Source organism: Crinia signifera, chromosome 4 (assembly GCF_055691185.1).
Source record: "Crinia signifera chromosome 4, ASM5569118v1, whole genome shotgun sequence".
Taxonomy (NCBI): Eukaryota; Metazoa; Chordata; class Amphibia; order Anura; family Myobatrachidae; genus Crinia; species Crinia signifera.
In genome coordinates this window covers 190828290-190844484 of record NC_139220.1, presented here as the reverse complement: position 1 = coordinate 190844484, position 16195 = coordinate 190828290, and the positions used below count along the sequence as shown (strand labels likewise).

The 16195-nt window shown below is 42.5% G+C and overlaps 1 protein-coding gene across 1 annotated transcript in view; it reads right to left on the bottom strand.

Annotated features, from left to right (window-relative positions):
• KCP (kielin cysteine rich BMP regulator) overlaps positions 1 to 16195 on the bottom strand; it is a 120338-nt gene that overhangs the window by 26542 nt on the left and 77601 nt on the right. The window contains exons 22-35 of the mRNA XM_083183269.1: positions 11904 to 11997; positions 11653 to 11805; positions 11361 to 11467; positions 10263 to 10356; positions 9748 to 9921; positions 8434 to 8516; positions 8168 to 8261; positions 7533 to 7715; positions 7233 to 7403; positions 6443 to 6619; positions 5418 to 5503; positions 3979 to 4069; positions 2391 to 2473; positions 1673 to 1846 (exon numbers count right to left, since the gene is read on the bottom strand). Coding sequence (XP_083039395.1) covers positions 1673 to 1846; positions 2391 to 2473; positions 3979 to 4069; positions 5418 to 5503; positions 6443 to 6619; positions 7233 to 7403; positions 7533 to 7715; positions 8168 to 8261; positions 8434 to 8516; positions 9748 to 9921; positions 10263 to 10356; positions 11361 to 11467; positions 11653 to 11805; positions 11904 to 11997 — 1764 coding nt within the window. The remainder of the gene's footprint in view (positions 1 to 1672; positions 1847 to 2390; positions 2474 to 3978; positions 4070 to 5417; positions 5504 to 6442; positions 6620 to 7232; positions 7404 to 7532; positions 7716 to 8167; positions 8262 to 8433; positions 8517 to 9747; positions 9922 to 10262; positions 10357 to 11360; positions 11468 to 11652; positions 11806 to 11903; positions 11998 to 16195) is intronic.

The window sequence follows — 16195 nt, the reverse complement described above, 5'->3', positions numbered from 1 at the left end:
GTACTGTACATATACAACACTTTATTACATGACTAAATTGTATACAAACAGGTAAATACAACTTTTGTAGCTACAACTAATAGAGGTATTTATTCAGATGTGGTTGTAAAGATGCACAGATATGATAATGCAGCAGGAGGCGTCTGGCATAAGAAGATGCCTCCTTCATGTATGTGTGATCTAGTGCTGTGTCTAAGGACACAACAGCAAATCGTCTGCAACACTGTTTAACCGGTTGAGCATACCTCCCCACTTTCAGTGGCGGTCCAGCAGGCCCTTCGCGCACATTCAAAATTTTGGGGGTGTGACCTTGCATCACTCGTGCGAGGCCACGCCCCTGTTTTGACGCTGCTGCCCCTCTGCCTGCGGGGATAGATGCTGTGCATGCGTACGGCATCTATTCCCCATTGACAAGCGAGTGGCACCGGGGACTTCCAACTGCCCCCCCCCCCCCCCACAGGACACTACTGGCCCGCGTGAACATCCCCAAAACTGGGACATTCCTGAGGTAAACAGGACAGTTGGGAGGTATGGGTTGAGTAATCCCAATGTTAAGGAGAACAGCACATGGCAGCTATATTGCTGGAAATATCATTGGAAGAGGAGACCTAGGCACTCTCAAAAAATACCACGACACCCTTCACCACTCCCAAATGTCTCCTGTCTACAGATGATGCAGGACCTGTACTGCACATGTGCAGAGAAGCGCTTGGTGGACTTCATTAGCATTAACTGGAACTGACATTTAAAATATTGAATAAAGGATCAAAAAGAGTTGAATAAGCAACATTTCATAGCTATAATTAATAAAGCTTCTAAAAATTAAAAGTGGTGATTTTATCCAAACCAATCATATTCTAGGTATCATTTTTCTACTAGTTGAAAGACCATTAAAATGATGGCTTAGTCCCTATCTGCTCCTAACTCCAATCTCTGTCTTCACAGCTACTTCTCACTATATCCAGCAAGTTTGAAACGTATAATTTTGCTTTTACTTTCATAAGGTCCATACACATTGGGCTACTATGCCCAGCATGTATGGACAGCGATGATCACTATCATCGCTGCGGGGAAAGCCACTCAGTTCATACACACTGAGCAGCTTTCCCCCTGCTCGGCGCCGACGGAAGGGGAGGACGGCGTTGCATAGCGGAGCGCTATGAAAAGCCGTCCTGAAAGCCGTTCATCTGCTGCTATAACCAGCAGATGAACGGCTTTCCCGGCGATGTTGCGGGAGCGCGCAGCAGCGCTTACCGCTCATCGCCGGGGCATACACACTGGGCGGCTTTGAGCTGAAAGCCACTCAAACATGCTGTTTTCAGCGACTTTCAGCTCAAAGTCACCCAGTGTGTATGGGCCTTTAGAGTGGCCTCCAGTGGTCTCTCGTGACACTTCACCTTTACAGATAAGTATTTAGCTTTATATACAGTATATAGATAGATTACACCCTAGAAATATTATAATAATAACCTGATTTGTTACCTCTATTTGTCTTTTTTAGAAGCTTTAGTAAATCTACTCATAAAACTCACATTTATTCACATGGAAATATGTATCTGTTGCATGATTTTGCTGCAGGATTCTTTTCATCTAAAATGTAACATTTGGGAACCTGCCTGAGAAATCCTGTGTTTGCCCCTGCATACAGTGCATACGCCCCCAGTTATCTCACCCTGCATGAGCAACGACTGCACTCATCCTCAGGGTCCGGGAAACTCTCTCCATTGACACAGTCACGACCATTATAGTTGCATCCATCACATACAGGGCACATGCATGGATCCTCTCCTGGGTGAGGGCAATTCACTTTATCGCAGGGCCGAGGGCTACATGTAATATGTCCTCTCTGAGAAGCAAGTACAAAAAAAACATAATTGAAGATAATGGGGCAGATTTATTAAGCTTGTTGAAGTGATAAAGTGTCTGTTTTTCATCACCAGCCAATCAGCTCCTACCAGTGGCGTAGCTATGTTTTGGGCGCCCCCCCGCCGTCGCCGCCCCGCCAAGCACCCCTACCCCCCCTCCCCGCCGCCCATGCAAACCCCTCCCCCAATCCCCCACAGCCTTACCTATCGCGCTGGTCCCGGCGGCTCCGTTCTTCTGCTGAGGACCACCACAAAATGGCCGCCCCCATACAGCAGACAGTTTCAGAGAACTGTGTGCTATATGGGGGCGGCCATTTTGTGGTGGTCCTCAGCAGAAGAACGGAGTTGCCGGGACCAGCGAGATAGGTAAGTCTGCGGGGGATTGGGGGGGTTTTAACTATAGCACCGCAGCCGGTGATAAAAACCAGACACTTTATCACTTCAGCAAGCTTAATAAATCTACCCCAATATGTTATATCATGTTTATCAATAAGGTGTTGTAATCTCTATGGGCTTTTCGCTTACCATACAGCGGCATTGCTCACATTCACTCTGTGGAGATGTGAATGTCACACCATCGAGAAAATTCTGGCCCTGAAAATGACATCCTGATAACAGCGAGACATTATCAATATATACAAACTGCCACGTAATAAAAACCAATAGTTACAAAAGATTACAAAGTAAATGCATGTTCAATTGTTCTCTTTCATAGATAGGGAGTTTCTTAAGTAATAGTAAACTATATAAGACCAGTATCAAATTCCAATGTGCCAATGATGTACGATGTATTAAAAAAGTGGAATTCTTGTAGTCACCTTAAAATCAATTCCTCTGAGTCCATCTGGGAGACAGAGAAGACTGTGGGTTTAGACTGGAGGCTGAGGAGTAGGCTGCCTCACCCTCTGCAGCAACTGAAAGGAGGCCCCAGCAAGTAACAACACACAACCAGGAAGGGGACACAGTGTCCCCCATATGAACACAAAGGAACTGATTTTACAATGACTACCAAATTACTACCAAAACGTATCTTTCTGCAAACACTGGGATTTCCAAAAAAAAGCCCCAAGACAGGGAGATCACGCACTGGCCAAGCCGTACACAAAACCTGGTGTCTTTGTTCACAAAGTGTCAAACCAGGAAAATGACAGGGGAAATCTGTACAGAAGTTCAACGAGGCAACCTTTTGTGATGACCCAAAGATAATTCACTCAGATTGGGTTAGTCACTGACTGACCTAAAGAGACATATAGCACACTAATATCAGCAGTGCTCCAAGCAGTCACAGACTACATGAATGCAGGCCTACTCAGATGGTGAGCATCAGAAGCGACCAGGAGGCTACCGATTGCCAAATTTACAAGACCTGAGCCACATAATCCACAATCCCTGGACAACCAGTAGAATGGATCATCAGGAGCAGAAGGACAAAAACACACAAAAAAAGAATGTCTCTGGTCTCAAGACACTGGGAAACCAGTGTGGTCAGGAAAACAATGCAGTGCAGTGCAGTGCACCTCCTTGGCAAAGTGAAAGACCAGGAAAGGAAAACAAGCACATAGAGCTGTCAGCTTCAAGACAAAAAAATGGTCAACAGAAATGCGACCTTCCAAGGAAGCCAATGCAAGCCCATTGAGAGCCAGCTGACACACCTCCAAGGCCCCATTAAGGTCCCAAAACTGTGCCAGAATAACAGAAGGAGGCCGTACATGCTGCACACTCTACATAAATTGGTGAATGCTGGAAAGAAGGCCAAAGGCTTCTAAAACAGGACCTATAAGGCAGAAACATAACCTAACAACTGGATACCCAGAGTCATTCCTTCATGCACAAAGGCCAATGATAAAGTACCAGGCACTTTATCACTTCTCCTCCCTTATCACTGCTTCATACATCTACCCCACAGTATGCAATGTCATCCAGGTAGGATGATAAAAAGGAATACAGCTAAGGGTAAATTACTATGGGTAGGCTTTTACATTTCCAACAATTTCCAAACCTGTTTTCTATAGAGACTAACTGAAGTGTATTTTCTACATTGTAAAAAAGAGTGCACCACATTTGCACTGACTATAGTTTATACCCCCCACACTAAAGTATAATTAAGTCTCACCCTGGCATAGGGGACAGTCACATGATCCAATCACAGGGTGGGGGCATGTTGTTGGTGGGCACATCTTACGGATACATTGCACAGATCCAACCTGAAGAAATGAGAAGAAACTACACAATGAGATGTAATCACTTTTACTGAGTTCAACAATGCAACTTTTATTTTCATCAAAATATGTTAATATTTTCATATGTGTCAGTGTTATAGAAATGTTCCAGCTGGTGGAGGAGACTGTAAATATCTTGGGCCAGATGCACTAAGCTTCAAAAGTGATAAAATGGAGAGTGATTAACAGCCAGCTCCCACCTGCCACGTCACAGACTGTGGGGGAGATTCTCTAAGAATCTCCACCCCCCTTCGCCTCTGTTCGCAATTATAATTATTAACATATGGGATAATTATAGAAAAGGACAGCTCTTGCGTTAAGAGCTGTCCTTTGTGGTGAGAGTCGCCAGGTCCCAGCAGGTCCCGGCAGCTCCCCCCTCCCTCCCACACCCGGCGCTGCTGCTGCTGCGCCGGGTTTTCCTCCTCCCTGCACCCGGAAGAGGATCAGTGCAGGGAGGAGGTCACAGGTCCGGGCAGCACAGCTCAGTGCTGCCCGGACACAGGTGATCGGGCGATGCGGGGCGGCGGGGGGGTAGTTGCTGGGAGGCAGTGGGATGCGGTAGAAGCCCATTGGCTTCTATGGGGCATCTCCAGATTTTTCTGGCGATGCCCCCCGCCACGGTTACCCGTCAGGGGATGCTGACAGCATCCCAAAATGCGGTAAAAACCCCGATAACGGGGGTTTTTACCGCATTTTTAGCTTAGAGAATCTCCCCCTGTGTTTGAAAAATGTCAGGCAGGAACTGATTGGTAGTTTTTTTTAATCACTCTCCATTTTATAACATTTGAAGCTTAGTGAATCTGGCCCCTTGTCTCTTAACCTAGTTTGGCAGCTGTTTCCACTGATGTGAAGAATCACTGCACAGCATGTTCAATAGAACTTAAGCTGGCCGGGTGTGGTATGCGACTCCGACAGTCGGGATCCCAACAGTCATTATGCCGACGTTGGGATCCCAACAGTCATTATCCCGACGTCGGGATCCTGACTGCGCAGTCAGACGCGCGGAGTCAGACAGCTGCGCTCGCCACGCTGCGGGCACGCTGCGCTCGCCACGCTGCGGGCACGCCACGCTATGGGGGGATATGTGCTTTAAAAAGACATGCAATCTGCTTTTGAACGTAATGAAAGCTAACGTATCAGATGTGCAGCACATCTGAACTAAGGGTTGACCTCTCGACTTGCGGGACTGTGCATCGTACCAATATTCTTCACGACGTGCACACAATTTGTTTCATGGCCCCTCAAAATTGTGCGGATTGGCCAGACACCAATCAGGTGTATGGGGGCCTTTACCGAATGGGACATACACTTATCTCTTTCACAAAACACTCACTCTGCAGGTACACTCAGAACAAGCTGGGTTAGAAGGGTCAGGGAGAGATTGGCCATTGATCAGTTCCACGCCATTATATGAACATCCTGTATAGATATGATTTAGAGAAACAAAAAGACAAAAAAAAGTGATTTACAAGATTTATATGTGCGAGAATAAGGAAATTAAATATGGACATTAATACTAAATGAAACTTAGGCATTCATGATGTTCAGATTTTAATATATTTTGAATTATAATCTTTACATGAAAAGCAAACCAGTTTGCGGCTGCTTGGAGAAGTTCGGGGCCACTTGGTGGGGCTCGGGAGCGCTCAGCCATTCATTTGTTCATGTATTGGACAACAGAATACACAAAAGGCTGAGCGCGGCCGAACCTCCCAGAGCAGCCCTGATCTTTCCCTAGCGGTGATGGGGGCAGTGACTAGGAGGTACAGTCAGGGGCCTAACTAGATATTCGTAAGCCTAATAACAAAAGTTTGTAAGGGCCCCCATTTTAGCAACTGATGTTCATAAATGTATGTAAAATATATTACTTAGACAGTAAAGATGGGCCCCCTTCAGCTCTGGGCCCCATAACAGCTGCACCCCTTGCACCTATGGTAGTTACACCCTTAGGAACAGCAATGGGGGGATCAGCAACAGGGATGATGGTGGTGCACCAGGTGTTCACAGTTGCAGGCACCACAGGCGCACCCTTTCTTTATAGTGGCATGTCCGGAAATTTTACAGGAGAGCCAACTCCTGTAGTGCAGCTCAGCACGAGACATTTCTGGGAATACCACCGAAGGGGTTAAAGGCCTATAAGGGTCCATTAAATGAAAAACATTTTCCCTTTACAAAACTTTTGAGAATTGCATAAGCATAAACTTTCACCCATCTGTCGGACAGGTCTTAAGACTAGTAAATATAGAATTCTGTGATCTTCCATGAATAATAGGATAAAAGAAAGAGACAGAAGAAAGAGCCACTGTAAGTCTATAAATAGTGAAATATCAGTATGAGAACCCTGTCATTATTACGCACCATCACAGACAGGGCAGCAGTTTCCTGGTGGGGTACTAGGATGAGAGCAACCGGGTTTATAGCAAGGTTTTTTGTTACAGGTAACAAAGCCATCAGCACAGATACATCGGCTACACGAATCCTGTGGGGATGAAAACTCCTGGCCATTCAGATACACCTCACCCAGATACTGACAATCTGCAGGATATTTAAAAACACACATCATTTTGACTTTTCATGTAATGTAATGTATGTCACATTTACAGCAGATCATACATGTTCCTTAATCTACAAATGCTTGACTAGAGCTATTGCAAACATGTCACAAAAACATTAGGAGAGCATTAGATTTATTAGCTGCTATGATGACCCTATTCTAAATATATATGTAATGATACATATATAAACACTCACAATTAAGGTAAATATTTAGGGGCGGTATTCAAACCTCCTCGCCGTATTCAATGTTTGGCCAGAATCCTCGCCACCAGAGGAACGTGAGTATCCCCTTAAACGGCGAGCCCTACCGATTTAATGACCACACTCATACTTGAATACTTGACGATGAGCTATCGGCACTTCTCGCCATCATAGCTCGCCGTCAGTGGTATTATATACCCCTTGTGTTAGCTTGCTACACAAGTACATGTACAAGAGATAGCGGCAGGGTAATATAAGAAGCAGTGGTAAGTAGGTGTTAATAGTAGGCAGAAAGAAGGGGAAAAGAGTATGGGAGTAGCAGACAAGTGCGAGTTATGGAATATTTGTCTAGCATTATAAGATATAGTGTATGGTATGCAGTATTCTTCACCTTGACATTCTTTGCAGCACTGACCGGAAGCTGGATGTGGGCAATGGAGGACAGGGCATATTTTAGGCTGGCAATTCACACTTCCCTCCCAGCAAACACACACTTGGCATGGATCTGATGGTTCTGGGAACTGCTCACCATTAGCGAGCTCTTTTCCTGATAGAAGACAACCTGGAAACAAACCGCAGAGCTAAACATGAATTTATAATGATGCTATTAAGCTGTAATAATGGTATGCCTGATATTTTATATGCAAACACATGCAAATCATGATGCTGGGATCAGCAGGTGCAATGTTACCATCACAGGATCGGCAGCAGTCTCCCTGAAGCGGATGCGTGCAGGGTATAGGGGCACAGGGCTTGCGTTGGCATGTTACTATGCCATTATTACAGATACAGTCACGACATTTGTCTGATGGGTCATAGAAACGCTGCATGTGTCTGTAACTGATTCCAGAGTATGGGCAGTCTGCTGGTGGCACTGCAGAAAAAGGATATATATTATATATTATAAGCAACAAAACGTAACCTAAATAATATATACTTCTCTTAAAACAACTTTTGGGAAGTATCTGTCTCGTACACAACAATACTGCAGTTTCACACAGAACAAAAGGTTAATGATAACAATAAGATTTTTTTTTCAATTAGATTATTTAAATCAGCCCAAGTTCAGTAACTTGGGGAAAAAGGTGGGAAAACAGAAACTATCTTTCATATCAACTCTAAAGCACAGGTTCTCATAGTCGGTCCTCAGGACCCCACACAGTGCATGTTTTGCAGGTCACCCCACAGAAATTAAGTGAAATAATTAGCTCCCCCTGTGGATCTTTTAAAATGTGTCAGTAATGAGTACACCTGTCGGGTGACTTGGAAAAATGTGAACTATATGGGGACCCAAGTTTGAGAACCCCTGCTCTAAGGCCATCTTACCTGGGCACTGCGGGCAGCACTCTCCCGGAACTGGGAATGGCTCCGCACACAGAAGTGGAGGACATCGTTTTGTCAGACACTGCACATTACCATTCTGCCAAAGACAAACAATACATATTTTGATTGAGGTGCTCATTACATAAACTATAAATAAGAGAGAGGAAACATATGTAGTAGAGAATGGATAAATGGCTGACAAATACACATATATGAGCCATTGAACTCTATAGAGAATACCATGGCTTATGCACACTAAAAGTACTCACAATACAATGACACTGTCTGCACTTGTCTGTTGGGTGAGGGAAATCTGCACCGTTGGGATATTCTTTACCAGCATAGTTACAACCTGTAGAGAGCAGCAAATGATTACTTTTATTGACTTCAATTCTTTTACAAATTTAAACAATGTACAAAATGAAGTTAAGCCACCACCTGGCAATCAATTGTATTGACAACTTGTTCAATTGTTAATTAACTTATGGCACAAAAGGTAATTTAATTTGAACAATGTGGTTTTAACTTTGGCTCATATGGATAAGAGAGCTTTAATAGGGTGCTTACCAATACCACCTATGTGATTTTGACACCCATAACATATAGTAATACTGGGAGAGGGCAGGTAGGGGATCAAGAATGGTGGGGCAGAAGTACTATAGTATTATTTCATTTGTAACATTGCAAATCCCTACAGTATGTATCTGTCATGTATCTTATTGATCTCTTCAGATCTCCACTTCCCTAGTATAATTCGCCGATTCATCAGTGAGGTCACACAGTCTGACAGCAAATCAGGATGTCCTACTCAGTTCTCATGTGTTCACCCAGCACACAACTAATAATATGCAAACACAAAAAGGTACCAAGTTACTCACAATTACAAACAATATATGGGGTGAAATGTAATAGGGTGAGAGAATCAGAAAGTGAGAGAAAGACAGAAATCTCCAGTTTTTTAAAGCGGCAATCAGTTATACTGCAAAAATCAAACTGGTTTTGCAGTGTAAAGATCGCCGCTTTAAAAAAACCTGGAGATGTCTTACATAATCTCTCACTTTCTGATTCTCTCACCCTATTACATTTCACCCATAGGAGACACAGAAGCTGTAGGGTCATTGACACCTGTTATCAAGAGAGCTACCTTTATGAATGTGATTTCTGCCACTTAGGTGTGAGACATTTTGAGGGGTTGCCTCCATATTATAGAATAAAGACTTTTTGTTTGCTTTAGACATTCCACACTATATTTGATTTATTTATTCTTGCATGTACCACTGGAACATACATCCATACCAAGGATTATTCATTTCATTCAAGGAGGAGACTTCTACCTTGTGACATGAATTAAGAAGTAAGACTTACTATATATTGTTTGTAATTGTGAGCGCCATCCCAACTTGGTACCTTTTTGTGACTGATGCACTGCCAGACTGTCACTGTGCTGCTTTCAGTCTTGTCAGGGAAACATGATCAAAGTCATGTCTTGCCAGGCCATGACACTTTCACCATATACTCTTTTGCACCACCCCATTTGGTGAGCAGACCTAATTAATCACATTAGATGCACTAATCATGCTCACCATTGCAGTTGTTGTTACAGCAGGTTCCTGGCAGTGGGTATGAGCACTGAGGTCCTGGGCACCCTCTGTCTGTACAAGTCACTTGTCCATTCTGGCATCCACAATCTTGGCACTGATTAATTGGGTTGGAAAAATGTTCTCCGTCTAGGAAACTGCTGTCATGGTATCTGCATTCTGAGTGGCGCATATAAATAAAAATATGGTTAGATATACGTGGTAAATATAATCATAGACGAAGTGGTTAGACAGAGAGAAATAAAATGTTTTAGTAATAAGTATTCACTGCGTTGTATGTGCAGATATGTATGTTGTTTGTTGTTATGTCATGTAAACACAGAGTGTATATGTGATACATAAGGTGATGTTTTATATTCATGTCTTTTGTATTGGAAAATAATAAAAAGAAAAAAAAATATGGTTATTTTGAGATATGATAATGAAGAAAATATATAAAAAATACAACAGTTTATGATATATGCTATTTATCATACTCATTAGCATAATTGGCATCTCACCTGGGCATGTGGCACAGCATTGGCCAGGCTTTGTCTCTGGTCTGGAGCAAGCTACAGGAGGACACACAATAGGGGTACAGTGGACTGTACCATCCTGCAGACAAATTTATGTGTCAGTAATGTCCAAACAATATAGACTATAGAATACTGACTAACTGTAAGTATAATTTCCAATAGCTCTACTATTATTTCCAATTACATATTAAACAATTTACAATGCGTAAAGACAACTATGAACCTAAGTAAGAAGAGAAGAGTATAAGGAGGAGAGAGAAGAAAGGAGAACAAGGACAAGTCTCAGAAACAATACATTCTAAGCAGTTAGCCACGCCCTCAAAAATAGGTTACTTGCAGACATCAAATTAGCATGTTGCCTCAGCATGCTTATACACGCCCTGGTCTTCTACTGTGAGGGTTGCCTATACACAGTTCCCTTTGCATAGGATATATATTTGTGGTGACCATGTCATGCACAGTGTGCTCAATTATGGAGCTGGAAAGATTTATCACCCAGAATAACACCTGTTAAACTATGTACCCATACCTCCCAACTGTCACGATTCCGTCGGGACAGTCCCGATTTTCGGGTCCTGTCCCGACGTCCCACCCGCGGCAGGCATTGTCCCGCTGCGGGGGGTGGCAGTTGGGAGACCCCCCAATCTAGTAGAATAGACGCTGTGCGCATGGGCACAGCGTCTATTCTCGTATGAAAATGAGGTCGCGGCTAATTAGCATAAGCCACGCCCTCATTTGCATACGCCGCCCCCTTTCCGGGCACTCGCGCGGCATTTCCTCCGGACGGAAGTTTGGAGGTATGTGTACCACAGAACACTGCGGTCATGTAATGGTGTTTAAGAGCCCTAAAGCAAACTGCATTTTCAGCATATAATGGGGCTGATGTATTAAGCCTTAACAAGAGATAAATGCAAGGGTGATAGATAGATAATTTTAGATATTAGATATTATTTATCAGAATTACCCCAGCGCTGTATATATATCTTTATTTCTCTGGCTTTTTTGCATATTGGGAGCCTTACACCCTCCCTTATACAGCAGCTGTAACTGCCTCATTGGTTCCTTGTTCTTATATTTACTCACCTGGCAATAGCAGTTCTGGCATGGGTTATCTGGGTCTGTGAAGTCCAGCCCATTGCTATACACTTGCTGGTTGTAGGTGCATACGTCACACACTGGACAGCACTCTCCTAATGGTTGAGAAAGTACTTGTATTACTATACAAACACACAGTATTTTATATGGCCTGTTAAATTTTAAGAATGAGTGAACAACCCTCTTGTGAGTACTGAATGTATGAATCTCTTGAGGGCTTCTTTGTACATACTTCCATGTGCTGTACAAGAGTAGATTATAGTGTAATACGGTAGCTCACCTTCACTGTGGGTCGGGTGCAGACAGGACAGTGGTGGGCACTGACTCACCCCACACACTGTGTCACCATTCAGACAAGCACAGCTGCTGCACGGGTCACCTTCAGGCTCCCACTCTACTCCCTCCAGGAATTCCACCCCATCCTGCACACAGACTAGAGAGAAAGAGTTACTAAATTGAACACAATTGAGGAGTGTGCATAGAGTGTAGAAAATACAAAAGCATAAAGTCACAGGAGTATTCTGTCATCACCTTTGCAGATTGGGCAACATTTTTCTGGGTCTCTCACTGGGTTTGGGCAGGATATTGGTGGGCAGGTCTCCTCTGCACAGCGCACGTTCCCTTTCTGCATAATAATAATGACGGTGTCAGTTACAGAGCCTAGTTTGTCACTATGTGCATGCTGTCTATAGTCTGAGAACCTCAGGATTTGTTATCACTAAAGAGAGATAATATGTAATAACCAATAAACTAGAAATAAAAACACAAGCATTGGCATTTACATAAGGTCATAGCTTTTTATTACTATGACATAGACTGGATAAAGGTCATCTAAGAAAGCACTGCAAAACCCAGCTCTAGCTGAGATGCACTTTCCTAAGGCTGGAGCTACACATTCTGGTTTAGGAGGTCTGTTCAACGAGGCCGGTTTGACAGGAAAATGAATGAACATGGTCATCTATGCGGCCATCTACACATATGCGGCGATGCTGGCCACACCAGATCCAACCGCAACATGCAGGATGCAGGATGACCAGACTAGAACTACAACACATGCATTTCAATATATGGGGTCGATCCTATTAACTGCAAGTAGGTGCAGTTCATTCGCTCGCATATGCATTGACCGCTATAATCGCGTAATCTAATTCTTCAGCGATTTTTTTTTATTATTTCACATTCACAGTGTCTTATAATTCCATTGTATTTTTACGATGAGCTGTCATTCTGCAATCTGATTAAAGTTCATTCAAATAAGCGAATTGTACTGGCCTCAAGAAGAAATCAAGTCCAAACATGCAGCAGAAAAGACCCAAGGCCAACTCCAGCAATTCATGCAGCATATGATGCAAGTTGTTTCCTGGGGTGCCTTATTTACAGGATAAATTATCGCATTCACAAGTTGATACTTTTTTCCACCGTTTAAATGTTGCAAGTAAACTATCTCGCCACTTGCATCTCCCATTGGGTACCGCACAACTTTGCAGCCAAAATGCAGGTAATTAGATTAGCGTATAACACATCCCTGAATTCTCTGCGATGATTGTGAATACAGAGGCGAAGGAAGTGAAGGACAATAATATATTTCACATCTCGAGATCTCACAGTTAATAGGATCTACCCCTATGTGTCTCAACAGTGCGGTTAAACCGCAAACGCTGCTACCTGCAGGAATATAGGACACGTTTAAAAAGTGTATTTCTTGCAAAAAACTGCTGCATCCTGCTAAAACGCTATGTGTGAACACAAAAAGGTGTATCCTGCCAAACAGGTCCTGTTCAGCAGGATCCTGCTAAAACGCAAACTATGACACAAACTATGCTGCAAAGGCCTAAACTGCCCTCTATATTAGCATAGCACTAATGGGGCCCAACTTTATGAAGAAACCCAGGATCCCTCTTAGTGCATAGATAGGCCACTCTGCAGCTACCACTGGTACCAACTAATGGCCACTGAGGAGCAATGCTTTCCTGCCAAGCTATTATTTTGGCAAGTTTGAAATGTTAATGAAATCTGAAAAACAAAAGAACAACCACAACATACTATACTACAAAACACAACAGGGAATGGTGGGGTATACTGCAGAAATGAGGAAGTGACTGAAACCAGACTCTTCCTTATATAAACTCATTATAGCCTCCACTGCTACAGTAGAATAGGCTAACTGCCCCCAAATATACCTGTCAATCAAACTAACCCACCTATCAGCTCCAAGACTAGACACTCTATGCCAATATCTGCACTATAATAATAAGCCATGTATAACCTCCATAATCATAAACCATATATGCTTAATTCTAGATATGTTTTAAGAGATTATTTCACTGATTACACAAGAGGAGCAGTATGACTGCACATGTGATTCACTACCACATTCTCATACATTTTTCTTTCCCTCTTCTTTTCTAGGGCTTAGTCATCAAACAGCCAGAGATTTAAGGTATCCTTTGATGCTTAATCCATCATTGGATATGGAGTGTTTCACGTACTGACCATTGGGTCTGTAAATTAAACACATATAGCCTTTAGCATTTACTTCATGTTCAAAGTACGCTCTGTAATATTTTCTGTCATAGCATGTTATTGCGCAGGTCATAGTGCTAAGAAGCTAAGCCAAGGGAAATGGCTACATGTACTGTTTGATCCTGGCATTGGAAATCAGATTTATATGAAACCATCAAAGATGGTAGCACATTTCTTCTCAACTTCAAGAACTCAGCTCTATTGTATCTGACATTATATCACGTTGTATAAATAATATAGTTCCTTTTACAATCACAGACAAAATTCTACTCAAAATACCCCCCTCCTTCAATGCAGGCACAGCAGTGTTTAATGCTGTATGTATGAATAATTACAATGAACAACTTTCGATAAGAGCTGTCCCTCGGGTTGGGTGGACGTCCTATTGTGCATACTCGGCCTTCACGATGAACATGTGCAACAGGGTGGGGTGGGGCAGACAGATCTTTTGGATCCCTTTCTGGGGATTTGTGTGAAAAGAAGCCCAAAGTCTTATATATGCAGTGCTATCAGGTAAACGCTGATACATAGGGGGATTACTGAAAACTGCAGTTTTCAGAGGTTTGACCACATTAGTGAGGTACATAGTATATACGGTAATATAATGATCACATTACACAGATCTAATTTGCAGTTACCCCAAGACCTGTGAGTAGGGCTATTTTTCAGTAGGCTCCAGCAGGAACTGAGGCCCTTATTCTAGTTCACTCTTTCTGACAAAGTATTTCTTAGATGGACAAAGACAGTGTGGGCAGAGATAACCGACAATAATAAGAGACCAAAAAACAAATTTATAATAGGGGTATGCTATAGACCACCAAATATAAATGAAAGGGAAGAGTCTATTCTTTTAAACCAAATCAAACAAGCATCAAATCAGGGTCAGGTATTAATTATGGGGGATTTTAATTTACCCGACATTGATTGGGAAAACGAAACAGGTAAATCAGCAAGAAGCAATGGGTTCTTAAGCTTACTTAAAGACCAGTTTATTACACAAACGGTAGAAACTCCAACTCGTGATGAGGCGCTCTTGGACTTAGTATTAACAAATAACACAGACTTAGTTTCAAACACAAAAGTAATTGAACAATTAGGGAATAGTGGGGCAGATGTATTAAGCCTGGTGAAGAGATAAACTGGAGATAAAGTGGAAGGAGATAACGCACCAGCCAATCAGATCCCAACTGTCATATTTCAAACACAGCTGATTGGCTGGTGCGTTAACTCTTCCAAGTTATCTCCACTTTATCTCCAGTTTATCTCTTCTCCAGGCTTAATACATCTGCCCCATAGATCACAATATGGTTTCACTGGAAATCAACTTCAGTAAATTACATCAAAAAGGATCTGCAAAAATACTAAACTTCAGAAAAGCGAACTTTAAATTATTCAGGGAAGCCCTAACAGGAATTGGGTGGGAAACGGTTATGGAGGGAAAAAATGCAGAGGAAATGTGGGATACTCTAAAAAAGGTGCTTGATTCACTAACTATTGAATACATTCCTAAAGTAACTAAAGGTAAATTCAACAAAAAAAAGCCACCATGGTTGGACAAAGAAGTAAGGTCAGCTATCAACAATAAAACCAGAGCCTTTAAATTCTATAAAAATAACTTGAATGAGGAGGCGTTCGCAAAATACAAAGAATCAAACAAAACTTGTAAAGGGGTAATCAAAGCAGCTAAAATATTATATGAAGAGTGCATAGCCACTGAAAGCAAAACCAACCCAAAGAAGTTTTTTAAATGCATAAATAGTAAACGTTTAATTAAGGAAAACATAGGCCCACTAACTGATACTAGTGGAAAAAGTGTTACTGAGGACAAGGGAAAAGCAAAACTGTTAAATGAGTTCTTCTCATCAGTATTTACTAAGGGAGAGCAGACTGTGGAACGAACATTTACCACAAACGGGACAAATAAGCCAGATCTCATTGTGGATTTCACGCCGAAGGAAATAATACTGAAGCAAACTCAAAACAAATAAGTCACCAGGGCCAGATGGGATTCATCCGAGGGTATTAATGGAATTAAGGGATGAACTAGCTACCCCCCTACATTATATCTTTAGCAAGTCACTATCGTCAGGTATAGTACCAAAAGATTGGAGAATAGCAGAGGTAGTGCCAATATTCAAAAAAGGAAAAAAGGAAGATCCAGCTAATTACAGACCCGTTAGTTTAACATCAACTGTGGGTAAACTATTTGAAGGATTTTTAAGGGATGGTATCCAGGAATATTTAGATCATCACCGTCTACTCAGTACTAACCAACATGGGTTCGTGAAAAATCGTTCATG